The 25,571-nt window shown below is 39.7% G+C and overlaps 2 protein-coding genes across 3 annotated transcripts in view; both read right to left on the reverse strand.

The window, feature by feature from the left end:
• Positions 1 to 5,380: 5,380 nt before the first annotated feature.
• LOC144539366 (uncharacterized) lies at positions 5,381 to 11,115 on the reverse strand. Its single transcript, XM_078283823.1, has 4 exons — positions 10,950 to 11,115; positions 10,260 to 10,378; positions 8,929 to 9,159; positions 5,381 to 6,826 (listed from the first exon to the last, which is right to left on the reverse strand). Exons 1-4 carry the CDS (start codon positions 11,077 to 11,079, stop codon positions 6,806 to 6,808), a joined length of 501 nt encoding a protein of 166 aa, XP_078139949.1. The 5' UTR covers positions 11,080 to 11,115; the 3' UTR covers positions 5,381 to 6,805.
• Positions 11,116 to 21,111: 9,996 nt separating this feature from the next.
• Positions 21,112 to 25,571, reverse strand: part of cpne5b (copine Vb) — a 113,316-nt gene continuing 108,856 nt past the window's right edge. For both annotated transcript variants that reach the window (XM_078283499.1, XM_078283498.1), the window contains 3 exons: positions 24,657 to 24,714; positions 23,854 to 23,927; positions 21,112 to 21,303 (listed from right to left, as the gene is read on the reverse strand). In XM_078283499.1, coding sequence (XP_078139625.1) covers positions 21,112 to 21,303; positions 23,854 to 23,927; positions 24,657 to 24,714 — 324 coding nt within the window. The remainder of the gene's footprint in view (positions 21,304 to 23,853; positions 23,928 to 24,656; positions 24,715 to 25,571) is intronic.

Raw genomic sequence — 25,571 nt, forward strand, 5'->3', positions numbered from 1 at the left:
AAAGCAGTTTCAAGGTCTCAGTTGAATGTGTACATTGATTCAATGCAATTGATGTTATCTGCTGTGTTGTAAAGACAAAATACATTTCCATGAACCATAAGAGGAAGAAAATAAAGCTGCTTTCACCCTGAACTTGACTACATAGTATTTGGTATGACAGGAGTTATCAACTCAAGGTGCCTCATATTGTAGAACAAGTCCCATCATGGAGATCCATGTCTTATTTAATTATTAATCCTTTATTTGTTTATTAACTTGAATTTGATATGAATTTGAATTGAATGAAAAAGTTTTCCCAGCTCCACGTCAGCCCCTGACTTAATGAACACACATTTGCAAGATGTATAATTTGATTGAGCCTAACTATTTTCTGATGAAAATCATACAGTGTTTGTGTGAACAACACACTATGATGCAAAATAACATGAATCAATGACAGTTAAGGTGTTTATACTGTACTGGACTGAAGTTTCTTTGCGTGGTGAATTGCTGGAGGCACGTAATGTTTAGCTGGAAAGTATGTGTGCAGTATTATATCTAGTTGTCATATATTAATCAGGTCTGTATGAACTTAATTTCTATGAATGAGACCCCTGGGCTCTGGCCTTCTCACATGGAGCGTGAAACACACACACACACACATACACACACACACACACGCACACACACACACACACACACACACACACACACACACACACACACACACACACACACACACAGAGGCGTAGGATGTCTGTTGTAAATATTTGCCCTATAAATAGAAAGAATGGAATCCAGCTCTTTCTGGGGTCAAAGATATTTTTGAATTTTTTTTTTTTTTTTGTTTGTTTTTTTTGGTTATGATGCCCTTGGCTGTGGATTTGCCTCCCAGCTGGTTTCATGCCTGGTGGCTCCACAACTGTCCTCTCATGTCCTAAAGAGTTAGTGTGTGGAGATTGCCAATCAGCAGGGGAGAGAACTATGGAAAAGCAAACAGTTCGGCTTTGAGCTTAGCCAAGAATGCAGAGAACTTTAATATAAATACGAGGTATCTTCAAATAGTCAATTCAAATAGGTAAATGACAAGCACATTTCATTGTTGTTCATCAGTGCATTTATTTTTTTGTGTTGTGTCCAGACTGTAAAGTGTGCTGCAAGTATTTCTCACCTATTTATGTATGCTTGGCATTCCACCTTCTTCACAGAGGTGAAAATCTTCAGTCAGATGCCTTTACAGCTCAGTGTGAATTGCAGCCAGAGAACTTGAGGCCCTGGCTTGAGCTGACTTTACCTGGGATGTGATCAGGACAGCAGAAAAAAGGAAATAATGAAAGAAAAAGCAAGACAACAAATTCATTCATCCATTAATTTTCTTTACCCACTTATTCCTGTTCAGGGTCACAGGGAGCTGGAGCCTATCCCAGAATGCATTGGGTGGAAGGCAGGGAAACCAACACCCTTGACCATCACAGTCCATCACAGAGCTAACAGAGACAGACAGACAATTACTCACATTCACATCTATGGACAGTTTAGAGTCTCCACCCACCTGACTTGCACGCCTTTGGAATGTGGAAGGAAACCAGAGCGCCCAGAGCAAACCCACGCAAACATGGGCGAAACATGCAAACTTCACACAGAAAGGGTCAAATGTTTGTACTGGAGTTATGCACAGAATTGTGTTCTATCTGTTTGGAAAATATATTCTATATTCTATAACATATATAGAAATTATATCTAATTATAAGAATGTATCTTAAAGTATAATCTTCAAATAACAGTAAAGACTTTGTAAGTTGATCCCTTGTGTCATTTAGGGCTAAATAGCCATCTTAAAAAATTTGCTCAACATTTCTTTATTTTTCTTTACATTTCTCTATTTCTTCATATGTCACCATAACTTCATCTTTGGTTGTCACAGGGTTTAAAGCAGTATTTTCTTTTTAATTAATTAATCCATCTCTGAGTTCACATAACTTTTTACTGCTCTCCTCTGAGCAAAGGGACAACTGGAGCTGTTTATATACATACTGTATATTAACAATATTTGCGCATTTTAACATCTTCTGTAAATACAATATATGTATGTTTCTTGTTTTACTATGTAAGGACTTTAGAACTAAATGATTTGAGACAATCGGATGTAGTTGCATTGGCTGTCTGAGTGGCATCTTGAACATTGGTATATGATTGAAATTGTTTAATGCTGCACTCTACTGGTTACTGCAAAAACTGAAACAACATATACAGTACCTACAATAAAGGACTGTTTGTGTATGTAAAGGTCCAATATTTTATGTCAGGGAGATTGAATGCTCTAAGATTTTCTAATTGGATATATCATTGAGCATTGTTAAGTGTAGCCTGATAGAGAAGAAGGAATGTGAGTCTATATTTGGGACTAAAGGAATTGTATTGTTGGAATAGCACTAGCACTGTTTTGATGTTTATATAATCCTTATTTGTTTAAGCAGGGAATGAGGAATGAGGGTATGAGCGGTTAAATCAATAGAACGAGGATGGAGAAAGTCCACTACAGGCCAGCAGCACGTCAGTGACACACCAGCTCAGGCCAAGGGAATTCATCATCCACACACACACACATACACGCACACACACACACACACACACACACGCACACACACACACGCACGTGCGCGCGCGCACACACACACACACACACACACACACACATACACACACACACACACACACACTTTTGAAAACTTGTTTTGCCATTTCTGCTTTATTGGATGATCACAGTAAAGACAGACAGGCTGAATAGGACGATGACATGGGCCAAAGGTCCTAGGCTGGATTCAAACCCAGGTACATGGTATGTGCATTAGCCAATTGAGTCCCCAGGATGCCCTGAAACCTCGGACTGTGTTAACATGCCATTTAACCTTCGGTTGAATAGTTTCTTGTTTTTGTTTTTTTCTGTATGGGCTAAGCGTCAGCAATTTTTCAGTAACCATGTTCTAAATTAGCTATTGTTCTGTTATTTTTCTCTGTACAGCATTCAAAATCCCAAACAACAATAACAAACAACAAATTTAAACATCAACTGCATACGTTCAGTAATGAGCAAATGCATGTAATGTTTGTTGCATGTTGTATTAAACTCAGGAGAAAAATCTGATTGTCAGATATTGGCAAAATAGTAATGGGCTGCTCTTCTGTGGTTAAAATGTTAAAATACAGCAACACAAAATATACCAGCTTCTGAGTTTTATAGAAAGTAAGAAAGTAATGCAAAAAAGCTCTTGTGATTGTATACGTTCCCTTGTATTTAATGCCATAAATATCTAACCCTGTCACAGATTTTACCCCAATCTAAAATAATTTGTAAAAGATCTGCTGCCATTTGTGTTTGTGCAATTCAGATTTGAATGCTAAAAATAATTTCAGCAGCCCAAATGAAAAATAGTCTTGCCAGTAGTTAGGCTTCATGCCAGTTAACTTGCCACCCAAATGTATTTCAACCAATATACTCCAGCTCATTTGCCCTGCTATCCACTATTTGAGGATTCAAGTTTAATGGATACATAACACACAAACAGTATCACATACTATATATGCTCATGTCTATGTATACTATACATGAACCACCAAGATTTCCACCAAGTTTGTCTTCACTCCTCTAGTCACCTGCTCACTTCAGCTTCCTCCCCTGAATTTAATTTCTCCAGTCTTGGCTGCTCCACCATGTCCTACAGAGTCCTATTGATTTGATTAAGATGTTGCAGTCTAGGCAGTATACATCACCAGCGTCCACTGCTGGCATTTATCCTCTTCTGGGTACAGTCTCTAGAAAGCAGTGCTAGCAGCAGGAGAGGCGACAGGTTGAGTGAAGATCTCTGTGTAGATGGAGTAATAATTACATATCAGCTGTGTTGAGGTTAAGGGAAGTGTTCCTCTCCCTCTGGTAGTTTCTGTGTCAGTGACAATGCAGCGATCTTCATAATAACATACCTTTCCTCTGTTTTGCCTGACTTGTATTGATTGTGGATCACCCTGTTTGTATCACAGTCATAATTCTGTAAAACCAAAATGATTTATTCAACTCTGTAACAGAGAAGACATCCATCTATTGAGTTTTTTTCTTCTATTTCACTCACATGTAATTGGATTGCTCAGTGGTTGTTTAGTCTCATTTGAGTTGGTGTTTATTTAGCCTCAGAACAGCTCAAGCTTTGTCCATCTTGACAGACATCTCTGCTGTCCCATCTGCGTAAAAACTAACTAAGCCAGTTTCTCAGATGCAATCAAGCTTTAAGAAGAAAATGAATTCAGGAGAGTTTGAATGCTGGCTATTGATATTACTAGTCCACTGCAGAATGCAACTACCCAGTTATGGGTCTTTATAGTAGTTCAGTATTCCTCTTTTCAGCTGATAAACAGTAAAAAAAGAAAAGGAAAACTTGTATTTTGTAGCAGTGATAAAGGGATTTTTGCAAAATACATAAAGCTGACTGTGATGTAGAGAGGCTGTGTTACTGAATGTCTCTGAGTGTCTCTATCTTGGTACTAATCATCTAAGTTATATGTTGATTGATGTAAGCTTAAGGTGTTCTAACAAAAAAAAAACGTGTTAGGAACCTTTTATGGAGAATTTAACATCAAGTTTTTAAACTGTAGTTGGCATAACATCATTACCAGACTTGGGTCAAATACTACTTCTAAAGAGTTTTCATAGGTTGGTTTGCCCTACTTAGCTGCCATATGGGTGGAGCTTGCCACATTTTACAATACGTGACAGAAAAACAAGAATGTATTTGAAAGCCATTTTAAATTATTAATTTGTGATTGACAACTAACCTGACACCATCCTAATTGTCAATTCCGCCCATCTGGCAACGGAAGCAGGTTGAAGCAAATCCTGATTTTTTGTCAGATACTATTGGACCCAGTTCATAACTCTGTCCTACATGGATTTCCCTTTTGTAAGGACTGAAGCTGCTTGGTCCTTTTCTTGCAGATGCGTTGGAGCAGGTGTCCCTGCAGCCGTCTTCCTCTGCTCATATATCATCTTCGTGGCATGGAGTTGCCCTGGCCCTCGCTCTTTTCTTCGACACCTGGCCCGTTTCCAGCTCATATTCCCTCTAAACCTGCACCGACAGTGGGGCTATTAGCTCCTAAACTGAGAACATCCTCTTGTCACCAGAAAATCAGTTTGGGCCTTTTCATCTTGTGACATGTTTGCTAATAAGCAAATTTTGCTTATTAGCATTTTGTTAAATATCTGGTAGAGAATGTTACTAACACACCTTTTACACAACTTACAGATATCAACTATTGTATAAAGGCTTACCTGAGAGTGTTTATAAAATGCTACCAAAATACATGATCAGTATGATCAATCCAAAAAAGCCTAAAAATCATCTCAAGGTCATATCCAGATTTTTTTTTATTGAAATCATTAGAAAAATTACAAAAAAAGGTTCTTCATTAATCCCAAGTTGTAAACAAAGTGCTTAACAGAAACAATGCAGTCTTTAAGACATTTAATTGGTATGAAAATGCAGAATCCCTTGTCAGATAGATAGGTGGCATACATAACAAATCTTACCCGATCACAATTTAGCAAACTTAGTAAGCATTATGAGGCCTTGGAACAGCAAAACGTTACGCATTTATCAAGCGTACTCTGTCAAAATACCTGTATATTCTTTGGACAAATAAGTGATTGAGGACGGATTCTTCCCAAACCTGACCCAACGCAGGCCACTTTCAAGTACTTGATATCACAGCTTGATAGGTTTCCAAAATAAGTTCCACATGCTGATTAAATACATACACACACACACACACACACACACACACACACAACATCAAAATATGGTAGTCAATGTGTGTACATGTTGGGTTCATCACTAGGTGAACTAGTTGCTGTGCCGTATCACTGTAGAAATTACAATCACTTATTAAAAGCTTTTCTGCCACTGCAAATTTTATATGAAAAGGTCTCACTGACAAATCCACATAAACACACACACAAAAATCCACATAAGGTGCATCAAGAAAATTGTATGTGCTTGTAGAGGCCCATAACCCCAACAAATGAAAATAAACATATAGATTAGGTTCAAGATTTTTTAGGATCCTACACCATGGATCACCTATCAAGACCCCTCTTAAGACAATCAAAAGGTTTTTATACCAGTGCATGCAGGGGTGTAGTGCAGGATAAAGCCGCCTGAACTCAGTTCACCCACATTTTTATTTGCAGAATAGAGTTTACCAAGTTTTTAGGTTGAAGATTTTGTGATTTAAATTCTTAGTATACATCATACTAAGTATTATCACACCGATATATATTCACCTTTTTATTCACCACTCCATCACTTGAGTGAAAGTCAGTGGGGAAAGAAACCATTTCTGCAAGCCATTTTATTGTCTTCCATAAACAGTTTTAACTGTCTGAAAGGATGTGTGTCATTTCAAGAGAAATGGTTTTATTAAGTTGCACTAGCATTGCCAACACATGGGGCTGGCGCCAATTTGTCAAAAACAAAAACACCAGTGTGAAACCTTTTTGAGTGTCTCATGAAGGAGCTCAGTTAGTGATCCAACAGGATAGGCTCTCAAAGATCCTGAACCTTTCCTTCACTGTCCATTGGCCCGCGGAAGAGGGGAGGGCGTGGAAGTCTGCTGTGATAACAGCATATTAGATGAAGTCTGTTGATAACTTATCCTGAACACAGACTGGAGAACAGTACAGTTGATTCACAAGGTCAGCTGGTGAATTATTATTATGGTTAGTGGTTTCCGTAAGGCGTCGACTATTAAGTTGGGGCTGGTTTGGCAAGATCCAATCGTCTCAATCATTCGCCACTGTATTCTGAAAGAAAGCAAAGAAACACAAAGTCACTGATTGCCACAAAAATCACTGGTCACTTATTAATAACAGGACATGCGACTGAAATCTAAAACTTAACTACAACATAAATGTGCATATTACTGATGTAGCTATTGTAGAAGTCCTACTTTTACTGCATGCTTCCTGAAGAATATATAGTATATATACCTGTATATATAGAAGAATATATTTATTCTATATATATATATATATATATGAGAGAGAGAGAGAGAGAGAGAGAGAGACACACAGACAGACAGACAGACAGACAGAGACAGACAGACAGACAGACAGACAGACAGACAGACAGACAGACAGAGAGAGAGAGAGAGAGAATTTGTAATTTGTCAGAATGAGTGTTCTGGTAGCTTGTTGAAAGACACTAGAGTTTTGTGTTGCAGTGTATTGATCTGGTTCTGTCTGAATAGATACAGGATAAATGTATCAAGAAGACTTCTACAATGGCTCTAACTGTACATCCGGCAAATTTCCAAAGGTTTAAATTGCTAAAAAGGCATGTTGAGAAGTTAGTGTTAACAGATTTAACACCTTTAACAGATCGACTGTATTCAAGGTACATTATGAACTTGCTGTGTGATCTGCAAAGTCTTCCAACATCAGTGTTTACCCAAGACACAGCATGTAAATATCAACACAAACTTGTCTGCAAGTATTCCAGAGGAAATGTCATTTGAAAAAGGTCTGCAAAATCAACAGGTTAAACAGGCTGAAATCTCAGTTTTGCTTCATAAGAATTTAACTAGCAGAACTGAGGAAAGTGGCGGAATGACACATAACGTTGCCAACCAGTAGGTATTTGCTGACCAAACATTGCTAGAAGTTGCCAGACGATTTTTTCCTAAGATCGGTGTTGCTGTATTTAGGTTCCATTGGTGCTTTTGCTACACTGATGGCCAGGTCCTCTCTAGTCTCCTATTCGCTCACCCCGGGCCTCAGCTGACTCGGCAGCAGCTGTCCAGTGAGCTAGAAGCCTGTGTGTTCGCTAGACTCGAGTAGTGCACTTGTTCATCCACTGGCATCAACTGTACTAATAATAATTTGTCACTAATGCTTTGGGAGTCGAAAAGTCTTTCCTGATGGTCCAAAAAGTACCTAGATTTGTCACTAGTCACTTTTGAGAAGTAAAGTCACCAAGGGAGTCAGAAAACTCACTAAATCTAGTGACAAAGTTGCCAAGTTGCCAACAGTGGTTGGGCAAGCACCAAGGCAGATGGTGGTAAGCACTGAAATGAGCTGGTATTGCGACATTTCATTCTCAGGACAAGTTGAGGCACGCCTGGTGACGTGAGGGCAAGCAAAGTTTACAGGACACATTTACTGGAAATGAAACTGAAGAAAATGAAATTGAAAGAAATTGAAAAAGAAACACTCCAACAACAAAATCTATTTATAGAGAAATGTGTGACATACAGTATATGTGTGTAACATTTTATAATTCATTATATTGTTATCTGAAGTTGATTGCTCAGGCGTATCGCACTAAAATGACTGCAGTAGCACAAAGCTTAAACAGTTCTGGGGTGTGTGCTGGAGTTGTGAAATTATGTGCCCTGGTGTATCAAGACGGTGGTTTCCTGGACTGAAAACCTTCAGTTTACCCAGCGTCTGCATGTTTGCACTGTTGGGTTTGGTGTGAAAAAGAGTGCTAACGACCATGAGCATTCCTCAGGTGCACAGGTTTGACACAGTGGTTAAAAACCATGACTCTCGAACAACATGTAATCTCAGCAGAAACTTCTCTCCTGTGTCTCCTTTACTGTATCTTGTGGTTTTCCTACTGCCTCAACAAAGAGAGGATGAGGATAAATAAAAATGTAAACGCAATTAGGCTGAAGTGGTAATGACAGGACATCATACCTCCACACAATCCCTAAATTCTAGATAACTACTAAGTTTATATTCAGATCAACTATTTACATTCCAACTGTCACCTCCATGATCCATTAGTAACAGCAATCAAACCAGCGATGACAGACAACAAAAAAAAAAAACTCCTGCGGTGAGTGATGAACAAGATGTGCTCTTCAAAAATAGGCGAACTACATCCTTACACATGTACTCACCCATCCACCTTGCTGAGCCACCCAGTCGCCTATACGGTTGTTGAGGAATGCATTCATGGCTCCCCGGACACTGTGCTTCAGCTCTGGGGCCTTTTTCTTGACATAGAGGCCCAGGGCCACTGAAGCCTTGATCAGCTGCATCTCTGCAACCACTTCACCCTTCTGAGAAACGGGAGCCTGGCACAAGGCCTCCACACTCTGGCTGAACGCTGCCTCCATGGCCTCCATGGCCTGGGAAGAGATGAGACAGGGTTACAGTACTGCAGAGCAACCGATTCAATATGAAGAGAGGGAAACATCGCTGTAGAAATAAAGCTGGGTCCTGAGCATGTCTATGAGCCTGCACTCTGCATTTTTGCTATAATCTGTTTTTGTGTGTCTTGCTCTTCCTGATGTTTGTCCTATATCTTTCTTTTCTATGGCTGATTGTTGATCAGTTAGACCTATTTAGGCTCATTCTCTGTAAAGTCCTTTGAGACATGCATGTGATCAAGGGTTATATAAATAAAAAAACTTGAACTTGAACTCACCCTTCTCTTCAAAGTTTGGAAATTGAGCAGTACATGCTTACTTTATGCCTTTGAATTACCTTTCCAGGGCAGATTGTGTGTTGGTTTAGTTAGGAGAGCACCAATATGATGGAACCCACTGTTTCTGGAAAGATCCTGAAGTTCAAATGCTGCGCAGCGTTAACAAACTACTGGTGCATTCTCAATACTGAAAGTCTACAGAGAATAGCCAAGCTGTATAGTGAGCGAGTTCACAGCATGGAGTGCGGTGAGGTTTCGTTTGAAGTGGTTTCAAATGAATGACCAGACATCCTGAAGACTCAGAAGCCTTTCGGGAAATGAAACCACAAAAGATATGTAAGCACTTTATCATGACCCGCAAAAACCACTGAAGTACAGACTAACTGAATTATTGCCACTATCCTTTCAGGTATCTTTTACTGGTCTCTCTACACAACCTGTTTGCATAAAGTCAACCAGAAAGAGGAACAAGCAAGTCACCAGAAGTTTGCCAGTTCACTTTTTGTTCAATTAAGTATCAGGGATTGATCTTTCCTCAAAATTGTATCCATTTTAAATCCAGGGTGTTACATCTGTCTTCTAGTATTCCCATGAATGCTGCATAGCATTACTATAAGAGCTACATTTCAACTCATTTGCTGCGTGTTGACAAACAAAACAGTGGAACCAATATATGAACAACAAGGAAAGTTACAAATGTAGGTACTGCTTACAGTGTAGACAGAAATTACATGATTGAGTGTGTGTGTTTGTGTGTGTGTCTGTCTGTGTGTGTGTGTGTGTGTGTGTGTACACGTGTACCTCTTCTGCTGCAGCTTGCTGCAGTTTACCCAGTGCCGCCTTGAATTTGTCATCATTCATCATCTCATCAGCCACAGCTCTCAGTTTATCAGCTATGAGAACTGGGTCAAACTTGTCATCTGAAAAACAGGGTGCAGTTGATGAAGTAGGCTAGTAGGCTACACAGTAAAAGGCAATCCTCTGGACAACTAAACGTCCCTGTGGGATTAATAAAGAGTATCTCATCCCGTTTCTCTCTCTCATACTCTAACGTTACAGGCCAAACAGCTATGGTGAATACCATAATGGACCAGCTAAGCTAATATGCTAATCTGCATCCAAGTGCAAAACGTGCAAATTACAATCTGTTCAGAGATTCAAAATCAAATCGCGTTGCACTGCGGGACAAGCCGGGAGGACGAACACGTCAAACCCGGTGACCCACCTTGAGCATCCGGTCACCTACTGCATGGCCTTGTAGGCCTATAGGCTACGGTGCGCTCAGTGCTGAGTTATTAGCATTACATGTTTAATGTTTCCAATTATTGGTACGTGGTCTAATAGTTGAAAATAAGAAATAAATGATCATATAACGACCCACAGGTATCGATCATTTGCGACTGATCAACTTCGAGCCTGTGTGAAAACGAAAGTAGCACAAACGGCTGTCTCTCTCACAGACCGGCACTTCATATCTGACTGGATCCATACCGCTCTGCTCCGGACCGTCTGCCTCAATCTGACAGTCTGCATCGCGAAATCCTGACTGAATGTCCTCATCGTCAAACAGATAGCTGATTATTGAATAGGTCTGCTTCTCGACGACGTCTTTGGGAACCATTGTGTTGGTAAAACAACGCCAGTGTAATGCTGCATTCAGGTGCTATATCGAAATATCGGAAGCTGCTTGCATGAACGACCCAGTAACGTGGTAAAACTAATGTGATAGTCTGTAGTTGATTGGTCGATATGATAATGAATGAAACCATAATTTCAATGCTTGATGCGCATCATTTCATTGTCATTCTGCTGCTGCAGCAGCAGCAGCACAAAGTGGTTCTGTGATTTCTAAAATAAAATAACAATCACTAAAAATCTGCTTTGGAACAGAGTCCCTTTTGTTATAACCAAAACCGCATGAATATGCGTGACAAGTCATATGGAAATATAGACGCTTATGAGGAATTAGGATCTTATGAGGAGCGAGCAGCTATTATTTTAGGCTACGTTATTGCTTGGCATTCTCTGTAAATAATTCGTGCTGATTTATGTTTTTTCACTTTTTGTTTAACGTTTATGTGCCGTGTATTTTTGTGCACACATACACTAATTCAGTGGTCCTCAGGAGCCAGAGTGCTGATTTTCATTCTAGCTGTCTAACCAGGGACTATTTCACAGCTGGGATGCCAGGTGAATGTACAGAGCACAACGTTGCTCTGTGTTGATTTGTAAAACAAAACGATAGCCACCAAAAACCTACTTTTGTTACAAGGTCCATTTTGTTATTTCATTTGAATGCGCGACAAGTCGTTTTTACGATACTAGCGTTCTCGGAAGTACGAGCTTACAAGGAACACTTGAAGGCAGCAGAAGCGCCACACCTTGATCGTATCGATCAACAGTCCACTAGTTCACACTATACTGTATAGGCTAATGCTGATGTACCACTTCCGTGGTTCACACTGCGTCTCAGGGCGTTCAAATTAAAACAGCCAAAGGAATAGAAGACACCAGTCAAACTCTCCTTCTGTCCTTTGCAGGTAAGCAGAAAGGCTGCTATCTCTCTCCATACGACATGGTGTCTGGCGGCCTGTATTAAGATTAATAAAAAGTACAGGACACCTTACCAGCCTACTTTCAAGTAACAAATACAATTTGACAAAAAGTTTGACCCAGTTGTGTCAGCTGATGAACTGAGAAATGTCTGATGAGCTGAGTGAAAATAGCCTACAGAGGCTGCACAAAGTAAACTATAGTGGAACAGACACACACACACACACACACACACACACACTCACGCACACACACACACACACACACACGCACACACACACACACACACACACACACACACACACACACACAATATCCCTCTCACCAGCTGTGTGTGCATTTTTATCTCCAGAAGATGGCGACATCCTACTCCAGATGATCTTGTTGAAAACTGCCCCGCCCTGGCACACACACACACACACACACACACACACACACACACACACACACAGAAACAATATGATTGAAAAAACGTTGAAGTTGATTATCAAAACAATTATATTTTCTCCATAACTGCACCCACAATCTGCATGACATTATAATTAGGCTACAACAGATGTGTGTAATGGCACTCATGCACATATATGAGAACCTAACATGCACACACACAAGCACCTGACATGCTCACATTACTGTACAAATGCACACAAGCACATGAGGACACACAAACACCTTTTATTTATGGTGAAAGGACAGTGACCACCCTTTGTCCACCTGACCAATTCAATCAGCATGTGGATGCTCATGTTTCTTCTTCCTCATTTTCTGTCACTCACTCACTGAGACACATGTGCACATGCATGTATGCCTGTATGTGCACATTCACTCAAACACACACACACACACACACACACACACCTACACACACACACACTGGAAACTGGTCCCTGAAAGTACTACAAATTCAGTGCATTTTGTTCTTCTGTTCTGTTCTTGTTTTTTTCTGTCTGGGCTATAGTGCAGGTCACTTCACCTTAGTAATCTGTAGTAGTCTGGGACTCAGTCACATATCTTCCATTTCCTCAACTAGACACAGTTTTGGTAACTTACTCTGACCCTTACAGTGGTTTCAAAGTGTACCTCTGATGCTATTGTTGTAAGTGGCTCTGTTATTTAGTCTCAACAGCATTCCTCTCCCCAAAGGTCTGAGATCTCTTGGTTTAGCAGGATTTTCTCTGTGGGATAAGAAGACCAAACTATTTGGAACATTGTTGTTCTGCAACATTGTTCCGCAACAATATTGTAGCACTGTGTGAATTAAAAAACCAACAGTAAAAGGCTGTTTAGTAAGCCTCGTGGCACTTAAGTGCTTGAAGCAGAGCTCTATTGTTGTATTGTATCTAATAATTTCTGGCTTGGAGCATCAACAAAATATTCAGTCACTCTTCTCCCTATACAGTAAGTCCATGAAATGTGGAGATCAACAAGGCTTACACCCGACCTAATCAAATCAGAATTCAGTGGAATTTAATACATTACACATAAAGAATAATGGAGAGACTGTACCTTGTGATTCTCTCACGATTTGTTGAAATTATTTGTGTTGGGATAAAGCAGATTACTGTGACCTCCCACAGAAACGTCCAAAATACAACCTAGATCGAGACAAATTAGTTTCTAGTTTGAGTAAAGACCAAGACTTTCAACATACAGTCTTGAGACTCAGGACCAAGACAGGACTGCATGTCACTAAGTACATTACTCTGTGGCAAATAGCCATGCTGACATACTGTAGACATAGACAGATGAAATAAACCCAATGACATGTACTGTACTACTACATAGTCTTAACCACATGAGATAGACACACTGACCTACTGAACTAATTAGAGAAACAGGGAAGCTGTGTGTGTGTGTGTGTGTGTGTGTGTGTGTGTGTGTAGGTGTGTGTGTGTGTGTGTGTGTGAGACAGAGAGGGAGAACATAAGAGAGACAAAACAGTAAAAAGACATCAAATTCACTGTCAATTTTCACATGGCCAGATGTTGCTCATTTATAATGCATAGATATCTTCAAAGAGAGAGAGAGAGTGAGAGAGTGTGTGTGTGTGTGTGTTGAGATTGTGTTTGCATCTGCCACTGGCTTGTCACCTTCATTTAGACATTATTTGTGAGGTCTTGTTCTCTGAACTAAATGATGACAGTGCATCTGTCACAACTGTGTGAAAACTTCTAACATATATTTGTGGCCTCTACAGTTCATGGTGCCCTGCCTGGTGTGGCCATTCACAGTGGATGAGATACCGTACTGAAGGTAGAGACGTTATAGAGAATGATTTGTTTGTTAGGAACTGGCTTGGCGTTCCCTGCTGTCTTAGCAGTGTATCAATGTATTGGAATGGGGAAGAGTCTAAACAGTCTAAAGAGCCACTGTGTAGAAGTATAGTGTATAGGAAATTATCAGTGGTAATGTTGTGGGCGAAGTGTAAGCCTAAGTATAGGTGCAATGTACTATAAGTCTAGTGTTGGCAAGTTTAGATCTGGAGTGTAGAGCAGTGCGGGTGCAGAGGGGGTGGTTCTGTGGTGCCAGAATTTACTATTTAGACTCCTAGAGTCAAGTCAGGATTATTTGTGTAGTCCTTAATCACAGTCTCAAAAGGCTTCACAACACCCACATGATGAAACAATAAATGAAAATAATACACCCCAACCTTAGACCCTCATGAGAACAAGGAAAAACTCCCATGAAAACCCCATTAGGAAAGAAACCTTGGGAAGGCCCTCAAAGGGAGGAATCCCCCCTCCAGGGCGTGCAATGGGTGCTAGGGGTAAGGTAAATAAGATAAAATCTTGGTAAAAATTTTTTACATAAACAAAATACACAGAATAAACAGAATAAGAGCGCAGATCTGGCGTAGAGGGTATCAACACCAACTCGATCACCATTGTCATTGTCATCATCAAGGTCATTGTAAGGACACCTGGAAGAGCCATGTAGGGGTGTCAGCATTGTCTAGTCTAACCTTACTCTATGAAGAGACTGAGTCACTCCTGGTAATTGAGCAAAGCTTAGGTTGGCCAAATGATAGTGAAAATGAATAGGTTTTGAACCTGGATTTAAAGACATCTGTAGAATTTGCCTCTCTAATTGCAGCTGTAAGAGCATTCCAAAGAAAGGGAGGGCGATAAGAAAAAGCTCTGCTACCTGAAGTTTTCTTTTTGACTGCTGGAATATATCTAGAGGGCTGCATAGCTTCATTTACTGGCGCGGCAGAGGCTTAGTGCTGCTCACCATTTACTTGGAACGTTGCAGCACTGACAACTGGAAGGCTCTTGTCCCACAATACTTGGCACAACAAAACCTACGGTGCTTGTATAGGAGAATTCAAATAAACGTCTCCCCTCTTAATTTAGATGTCCTTGTCCTTCCTCTAAAGCTTCTCAAATGCACATGAACTGCCTCTCACATGAACTTCATTAACTACAATAACCCTGGGCGGACTACCTCAAACCCTGTCGGTTCACTTGGTATATAGAGTTGAGTGTCATCAGCGCTAGAAGGGGGTGTGAGTACACATTGGGTGGTGCAGTTCAATTTTGTTATCAAAAATGATGCTTGTGCCTCTGCCTACTCAGACCACGTCTTAGTGCATGCAGGTGCTGGTGTTCTGTGCTATTTTTGTGGCTGGATGAAGGTTTAGTTTTTTGAGTAGGGCCTTAATCATGCTGCACAATGCAAGTAGAAAGTGACGAATTCTTAATATTAACCATTGGGGGCCCTAAAATTTGAAAAAAAGTTATTTCAAAAATATTTCTAGGGAGTGGATCAAGCATGCCGGTCGTTGGTTTTGAGGGCAGTACTAACTCTGAAAGTGTCTAGGAAACTAATTTGAATCACTAGAGTATGCAAATAGCCTGAGAAACACCAACTGAGCTATCCAAGGTGGGGGGACTATACTAGTGACCTCACCTGTGATCTTACGAGTGAAATTTTTTTTGAAGTTGTTGGCAGAGAACGGAGAGCCATTTGTAGGGGAATGTTTTTTTTCTCAAATAGAAACGCTGGGTTGTTTTTATTGGCATTCAATTTGCAGTTTTGTGCATGAGTGTATAGTTCAGTAGGGGTGTTGTGGGCCTAATTCAGCAAAACATTTGATGTGAGGCACCTTGATAACCCTAGTGACTGCCAAGTCATATGCTTTCTGGCAGTAGTGAGATAATTGTAAATATCCAAACTGCTTCTGCCATTGCTATCTCCTGTCAGTATGGGGGAGACTCTACACAGTCGACACCACAGCAGCACCTGGATCAGACTACAGCGCCCACTGGCACAGAGAGGTCAGGGGCCAACGTGCTCTCCTGTGCCAAAGCATGGGGCACCGCCTGCCATGCATCAGACAACACTTAGAGGGGGCAAAGAGCGGGTCTGGTTGCATTAAAATAGATGTGACAAACTATTTGAGGTGTTAGATTTCTGTGAAACACCCTGAATGCCCTGAGCGGAGGCAAACCCATTAGCAGGAACTTGATATTAGGAGGCTGCTGCTGGAGGTGAGATTGCCAGTTGATATTTCAAATTCATAAGCCCCATGGCTTTTTAACTCTGTATTTTTTATTTTTTCTCTGTTTTTTTTATCATGTTATCTGTTGCAAATAAACAATTAAAAACTGAAACTAAACTATCCTTCCAACTCTGCAGAGCAACTGCTAAAGTTGCTGGAGAAAGAAAGCTGGAAAGCAATCAAAACAAATTTGATCATAATTAGTTGATTGAGGTTGGCTACTTACAGTATGCTTTGTTAGTTCAGTTAAATGATGTACTCCAAAATTGTCACAGTTATGAGCTACATATTATTTTGTTCCTAAAAGTTTGAAACTCTAATGAGTGGATAGAGATTTTGACAGGCAGGGGCAAAGCAACAAAGGGCACTGATGCACGAAAAAAATATATTTGGGGAGGGGCTGAGTAGGGTACATTGGATATTCTTACATGCTCATTAATGTTTCTCAATCTCTCTGTATTATATCCCCTATCCCCCCCAGTGATTTACGTAATTAGGTAACTTGTCAACTACAGTTACTTGCAGAAACTTCCAAAATCACTCCTCTTTTCCTCCACTACCTCCTTCTTTCTTCATGACCCAGAAACTAAAGATGCTCCGGAAATCTCCTCTGGAGTATGTTCAAGTGTTTCCCTTCCAGGAAGTAAATTACATGATTGCTTGATTTGTGGCCGGCAAAACCCAATTAATTGCCATGTTTTTCAGATATGAGATGATTGGATGTTTAATGAGGAAATCATAATTTTTAGAATGTTATTTATTGATAAAAATGTTGAAAATCTTAATATATTAAAGTGACATCTCTTCTGTAAGCACTGAAGCTGTCCCAATTTCCCCCACTCTTGGCTTCTCCTTCTTTCCTTTCTTCCTCAAGCAACTACCACCTGATAGAAAAGTTGAAAATCTTAATATATTAAAGTGACATCTCTTCTGTAAGCACTGAAGCTGTCCCAATTTCCCCAACTCTTGGCTTCTCCTTCTTTCCTTTCTTCCTCAAGCAACTACCACCTGATAGATGTTGTAATGCAAGTACGCTACGAACAACTGCTTTATAGTCATTCATTTAATATCAGAGCATGCAGACACAGTCATACTTGGCGAATGTCACCATCAATCTACCTATAAGCAGGTTTAGGTCGTAATAGGATAAGGAACGTCATACAATAATCTGATCAAAAAAGAAAGTGAACTAGTTGACGCTATATTTTCAGATGTTTGCAAAAAACATGTTTTTACATCAATTAAGTGGTTGTAGATTACACAGAGAGTGATTACAGTGATGCTTTATCAAAGCAAAGAAATCATGTTTGTAGATAAGAATAAGGAACAGACTGTCTAATTTCATGCTCTGTCCATTTTGGCAGTGAAGTAATCCAGTACTAAATCAAAATAATCTGATTACTTGGCTGAATTGGAGTAATGCAATGGACCATCTTAGAGATCACAATAATAAGCAGGTAATCAGTAATATGTAACCTGACTACATTTTCAAAGTAACTTTATCATTGCTGCTTTTAAGCAAGAGGTCAAATTGGAACACTAGATACTGAAATCAAAATATAACTCTCCAACAACTTTTATAAAAGTAGTCATTTTTTAATTAATTTTCATTTAAGGCAATCCAATACAAAGCATTTCACAACCCACCGTATGACAACGATCATGTACAATAAAAACCCGTTAAAAGGAAAATAGGGAATCATGCAAATTAGAAACCCAAGAGATATAAACGACAAAGATAAAAACGGGGATTAGACCAAAAAAAAAAAGATTTAAAAAACTTGTTAACTGAACATGCTAATTAGCTACAGTTCTCACCACTGGTGAGATCAAATGACAAGAATGTTCGGAGAACAGAAAATTGCCAGGCACAAGAGAGAAGAAATAGCAAACAGTCCACAGAGCTTGCTGCCATGTTTGGCACTAACATGCATGTAATCCGGTTGGGCTGGTCACTATTTTACAGATGATGGCACTGTCTACAAAACACTCTCATTATACCCCATGTTTAAGTATAGATGCAGTCAATCCATCATACCTATAGATCTTGGTTTGAAGGAGAGGAGATGTCACCATAATGACATACAGCAAGAATGATGGCTTATCATACACATTCCAGAAAAAATAAATATCTTCAATACAATAATATCCCCAAAAATATATAAAACATATACAGTAAAAGCACTCCTCTCAAGGATAAAGTGCTGTTGGGATCAATATGCAAACCAACTCTTAGACACACTTTACAATCTAATGTAGGTCCACACCCATTTATGTTTTCACTGTTATTCTTTCATCCTAACCTACCCCACACTACACAAACATGTACAAGCAAATTACAGTTTATTGTTTTGGCCACCATTAACTACATTTCTGTCCACCACCTTAGAACCGCACTTGTCTACCTGAACTGCTTTTGAATGCAATGGGATGACTGGATGAGATGGACTGGCTGCCTATCACATTATTAAGGCCTTTGCTGAGGATGTTAGTTTTGGTTGCTACATTACAGGCGTTTGGACAGAACCTTTTCCTCGATCTCAGCTTAATTCTGTTTCTGCCTGTGTCAGATCAAAGGGATAGGACACCCTCCGTTTTAGCCTCTCTCTGTTTTGAGTGGAATGGAGCGGGGTTGGTAACATGTATGACGTTTCAAAATCACAGCACCACCAAAACATCATCATTCAAATAACATAATTTCAACCGCTAGTTGGTGATACGATGCCGGAATCACACATGATCCAGAAAGCAGACATTATGCAGTGCAATGTCAAGATATTAGGGATTAGGATGTATGTGTTTCATTTTAAGATTGCCCTGAACATTGATTAACAGCTGAAGAAGGTGAGTTTAGAGAGTCCTATCCCTAACAAATGATAGCTTCTGTTGGAGCAGAAAGGCTATTGATGTAGATAACATGCTATGACAATTGTAAACAACCAATGAGAAAGTATATGGACTGGAAAGAAATATTGCAATTGCGAATTGAGCAGAAACATTGCGAATTGTCTCTTGGTCAGATGACAGGAATGATGGGAGAGAAAGCTAAATTGGAGTGGTATACTATATTATAATGTGCTTTTGTCCTAAAACTATGCTCTCTCTGAATGGTTGAACAGGTTTTAGTTCTAGCTACTGTATGTTCCCAGGGTGCTTACTGACTGATAATAGAAAAACCTCCCATTGATTTACATGGAACATAACATCTCTTATAATGTCTGATGTGCATTTTCGTAAGGCAACACATCATAGGAATGTCAGGGACTGTTGTTTTTATAACATTGTGCAAGGATGCAGGGTGCACCCAAAATTACCAGCTTCTCAATTGATTGTGTAAAAACTGGACTGGCTGCTTGGAAGCCGGTTTGTTTCTGTTTTGGTTTATTTCATTCTCATAGTCAGACCAAACTGAACTTATAGAACCTGGCTTCATAGCATGCTAGAGAAAGCTTATCACAAAGAAGAAACAGATGTTATAATAAAATGGATAATGCTATTGTGCAATATCCTGTCTGATGGGAATTGATCCTTACTGGATGAGAACCTCAAACAAGTCTATATCAAACACGGTGGATTTTACGATGGATTGCAACTGAACTACAAAAGACTTTTGACTGGAGTTAAAAACTGATGCCCTTTGTTCAAAGATGATCCAATAGCAGCACTCAAAGGGATTAAATATGCTGAACCTGGTGTTAACATAACCATAATTCTAGTCCTTGGTGTGGAGTAGAGAGACAGATCGTCTTGTGCTTTTATAAATATTTTGTAATCAGTTCAAAATAATTGTTAACCACTCCAAAGAGACCCAAAATGGATTAAGTTTATGGTACTCAAATACAAATTTATCAATTTTCCATGCCACTTTGAATAACATTCGAGAATAAATACTGGAATATGGGGAATTTAATTCTCATACATTGTACAACATGCTTTTATAAACATTTACTTAATAAGGAAGAGAGGAGTGATATCTCATGGTATGAAAAGTCTGATTAATGTTCAAAGTAATAAAACAAACTGTGCAAACTACACACTTGTAGTTTTTCCTCCATCATATTTGATGCAATAGCAAATATGTAAATAATCCCAAAATGCAAAACAAATTCCAGAAAGGGAAAGGTACCTAAAAATATCACTGAATTAAGCCACACCAATGACTGACGAGCAAGGCTTAGGTCAAAGTTCAAATGAGGGTGCATTTGTCCTGAAACACTTATAGAAACAACCACAGACAGGCACAAGTTTGAACCACAACATGACCTTTTGAACCAACCTGCTGTCAAAGTAGACATGAAACAGTCACTGGCCCATTGTTGATTAAAAGGCTTTCACCCACAAGCCCTGGTACATTAACAAAAGTTTGCAGTCTCTCTTCAAGAGAAACCAAACAAATGGATCAATTACAGAAAACAAAAACGTAACGCTGCTCCAATAGTCACTGGGAGGATACGGCACAAAACTCAACGCCCATTTCCTACAGTAGTACGTCTCCTCCTGTTTACACCACAAACAGGAGGTAGAGAGTTCCCACTGGATCCTGAGGGGCGGCTGCATGCTGCCTCCTGTCAGTCCTCAGTCAAAGCGAAGAGGAGGGGTTCAGATCTGTGTGTGGTGGTGTGTGTGTCCAGGTGGTGTGTAGGGGGGTGGCGCCGGGTTGGGTTTGATCCCCCGGCTCTTCATGTAAGAGATAAACTGGTCGGGGATCTCTGCTAGCACATCTTTAGCCAGCCGTGCCATGCTCAACACGTGGTTGCCTGTCCGGTCCATGTAGTCTCGGAAGGGGACAAACTGAAGCAGAAAAAAAGGGACTATAAATACTGAACTATAAACATGCTTATGCAAATTAATAACTTCACCAAGTGTTCATGTGCACTGCAAAAACTGACAGTTTTTATTTTATCTTGTATCGAGACTTATCAAGCTTATTTTAGGATTTTTGTTTTGTGAAATCATCTTACTGCACTGGCAGATAATTTTAACGGTTTCAACAAATTTGACTTTTTTCAGGATAATGTAACTTGTTTCAGGACATCTTGCAGTGTGGATGAAGAATGGTGTGATTTGATAAATAATCCAAAAGGTTAAACCTGTTCATTTTATTCTCATAATAAAATCATCAAACTCTTAATAGGCCCCGAGGAAGAATTAGGTGAACCCATAGTACAGGAACATTAAACCTCATTTGACAGCATACAGTTTCCTCTAAAGGTTGGTCCGTCTCTCACAATGTCATCTAGGGATTTCTTGTGGATTGTTCATGTAAAGCTCACAATAGTTCTTTGGCTTTGGGCAGCAGGGTGCATTAATGAGGGACCATATCTGAACCGGGGGCCTGAGTTCAAACCCTCATGTTGGTGAACATTTGTCAACCCCTACCAGCTTCAAGATGCTCTTCTGTAGCTGATCCTGCTTTCTGAACTCCCTGAGGAGCAGGCAAAGGGGGGAAAGCGAAAAGAGAATTTTCCAGCTCAAAGCTAGCATGCTACTGTCATACTTCAAAAGAACAGCAGGTAATTTTCCAGTGCTGATTTACCATATGACAAAATAGGTGTGAATGTGAGTGATTGTCTGTCTATGTGTGTTTACCCTTTGATCTCCCTGCCTTCCACCCAATGCATGCTGGGAAAAGCTCCAGCCCTCTGTGAGCAGGAATAAGTGGGCAGACTAGCTTTGAGAAACCCCACGACTGGAGGGCCCATATTTGTATTATTTGTCATATCACACCATCCTTTACCCATGCTACAACTCACTCATTCAATCACTCCTTTTTTTTGTCACTAAATAAATAAATAGCAAGATAGCTAACTAGCTAAATAGATAGATTTAAGATGACTAAAGATCCAACATTTAATCTGACATCTGTTGCATAAAAATGTCTTACTAGTAGTTAACCTGAGACAGATACTGTCAGATATGTTGTAAACTCTGAGAAAAACAAGACACTAGAAAGGAGAAAAAACAGGCCACCATTAGTGATACAAAATAAAGCCTCTATATTTATTTGTAGTAGTGTGGAGAATGTCTAGTCTAAGCCATTTATTTAATGAATAAGATGAAATTTAAATGGAAAAAATAGCCAGCGAATTTTAGCAAGCTAACTAGATTCTTTGGTGGTGGCTATTGCTGGTTTGCATGACGATGTTACTGTACACTCAAGATCAATCACAAAGCACTCTAATTATATCCATAAGAAATGTGATATGATAGCATAATATAGCACCTTGCATATATATAATAGCATAATTGCAATAGCATCAAAATATTCTTTCTGGCAACAACAATAGGTTTGAGAAATGTTACATTTCTTATATGAGTATTTATCTTAACTCACATTTAGCCAGGGGGAAGGATGGCTGTAACTTTTCTGGCTCAAAATACTAAAACTGCATCCGACTGCTCAAAGCCAAACTAAGGATTAGAAATAAATAGGATTGAAATAAATGTAGGGAACTGGTCTATCTTAAAATGTTCAAAAGGTCACTGGAGTGGACTTTATAGGCCCAATCAGAAGACTGATTGACTGCTGTTTTTAGCCACACTTAACATAAGCAAAGGCACTGTATGTTAAATCCAAAGCTTCGTCTGTTATTGAAAAACTTTACATGACCATAAGAATTACAGTGATTCGGTATTGGAATGCAACTGTTTGAAAGCATCACTAGCTCTCAGTTTAAAGGTTTATCTCTTGGTTTCTATTCTGTAAATCCCATTATGTGTTGCAAGTGTGCCAGGCAGAGAAATATCAAACATCAAATGTGAAACCGTTCTGACTCAGCCAGGTGTTATCGAGCATCTCGTGTAAGAGTTAGTTATAACAGCTTGATCATTCTGTGAGTGACACAAATGTGGTCCTACTGTGACGCATGATATCAACATTTCTTAACATGCTTATCTCCATGGGAATTTAGGGGAGCCTCACAGATGTCCTAATCTGTTAGGCGTTGCCAACAGATGGTGTTTTGAGACAAATGACATGACAATATTTACTGTAGATCCTTATCTCGTAGCCACAGATTAGTCAAACTTGAAAAGTGTTTATTGTTTTCAATATCAGCTAGGCAGTACAGGTATGTCCCTTTATAGTCCCATCCCTTCCAAAAACAGGCAAAAAGTCTGCCTACTTTAAACTTGACATTTTGTCACAATCAAAATTCCTAGGAGTAATTCTGTGAACTTTGATAGCAACAGGCTTTGACTTTGTTGATAAATCAGACAACACACTATTGTATTCCTGTTGCATTGCAATGGAAAGTCTGTTTTTGGTTCCATAAGCAGCTGCACTCTAGATATGTGCAGTGATACAGTGGAAGTTTCTTCCATGCTGTAAAGGGCAGTCACCTGAACAATGTCTCTCTCTGCCAGCTTCCCTCGGGATGAGATCCTGATGTCATCGCCATCCAGCTCCACCATAGCTTGAAGACACAAGCGCGCGCACACACACACACACACACACACACACAGAGAGAGACAAGTGACAAGTATAAGAAAAGGAAGCTGACAAGTTTGACATCCTACTGCTGCAAAGATACAGCTGTATCTACTGCACCATAGCTCATAGCTTTTGCTTTAGCAAGAGTTAGGATGCTCTGCCACATTTCTAATCTGTCTTTATAGCATGTCTAATCAACAAATAAGTCCCTTATCAGGGTCTCTGTGCAATTAAGACACAGTACTTACTACTCTCAACACTACAAACCCAGCAATTAACCTCAGCCACTTCTTATACAATTATGCCTGCATCCACCTACGCCTGCCCTCCTCTACTGAATCAAATGAGTTTGTAATTTTCTCTCGGGTATTTCTCTGAATTATTGCCAGAGAGGTTAGTGCTGGCAATTACAGTACCAGGCTGTGAGTTGTATAAATTAAAATGTAAAACATGGCTCATGTTTTAATCAATTAGTGGACTTTATTAATGTAGGTGGCAAAAACATCTAATTGTTGAGCGAGTTTTAAACAGTTTGTCAACAGCACTGACCACAGACCTTTCAGCCCCATGCATGTACAGTAACACAAGTCAGTTTTGTGGATTTTTACATATTTTACTATTCATTTGTGACATGTGTCTACCATGCGAAATGACCTGAATGTGTAACAATTACATTTATGCAGCTGTTAAAAAAATAAATAAATCACCATACCGTCAAACTCAGCCTGACCCACTCCAACTATGATGATGGACATAGGGAGCTTGGCACCCTGCAGAGAATCAAAGAAAACCAGTGACCATCTATCCAACATGGTAAAAGATTGTTCGAGTGAAATGTACTGACTCTTAACATCGTTCTCTCTCTCTTCCTCACTTTCTCTTACTCTGAGAAAAACACTCACACACGCCCCTCTCTTCTGTTCAAGAGAGGAGAGAGAGGTTTGTCCTCATTACCACTGACCTGTACTGCTCATTAGATCAGACTCTGTGGCAGTTACATGCTCACCCAGGTAGGTTACAACCACACTAATGTTCTGTATCACCCTTTAAGTAGCTGAATGACCATTAAGTATGAATAGGCCTCCAGAGAGAAAGAGAGAGAGAGAGGGAGTCAGAGAAAGCGAGAGAAAATGAGATGCTAATGTGTGCCCTGTGAGCATTGTCTTAGAGACCAGTCTTCCTCAAGCAAATATCAAACTATAAGACAAATCATTACAAAATTAAAATCAGCCTCAAATTTACCCTTTGAAATGACCAGAGAGGCTGTGAATCCTCAACAGAAGGTTGTTGTCTTTTTGTCTCTGTTCATAAGAGCCCAATCCTTATCCCCAGATGTTTTTTGTCCCCAAATCCAATTTTCTGCTGTATCAGTGTCCCCTCCTACCCTCTTATCTGGGATAGACACCCTGTGTTTGCTCACTGAAGGCTGGTTATTGGGCTGGTGAGTGGAGATCCCATTCATTGACAACACTAACTGTATCCCATGAGATGCCAGGCCAAAACAGGTCAGTAGTATCAGTACTAAAGTTGTTTTGATATCTAGAAACCAATCTAACCATAAAAATACTGTAAAATATTTTCACACACACACACACACATATGATGCAAATGTATCCACAGAATTCCC

The sequence above is a fragment of the Centroberyx gerrardi genome, chromosome 5 (genome assembly GCF_048128805.1).
Source record: "Centroberyx gerrardi isolate f3 chromosome 5, fCenGer3.hap1.cur.20231027, whole genome shotgun sequence".
Lineage (NCBI taxonomy): Eukaryota > Metazoa > Chordata > Actinopteri > Beryciformes > Berycidae > Centroberyx > Centroberyx gerrardi.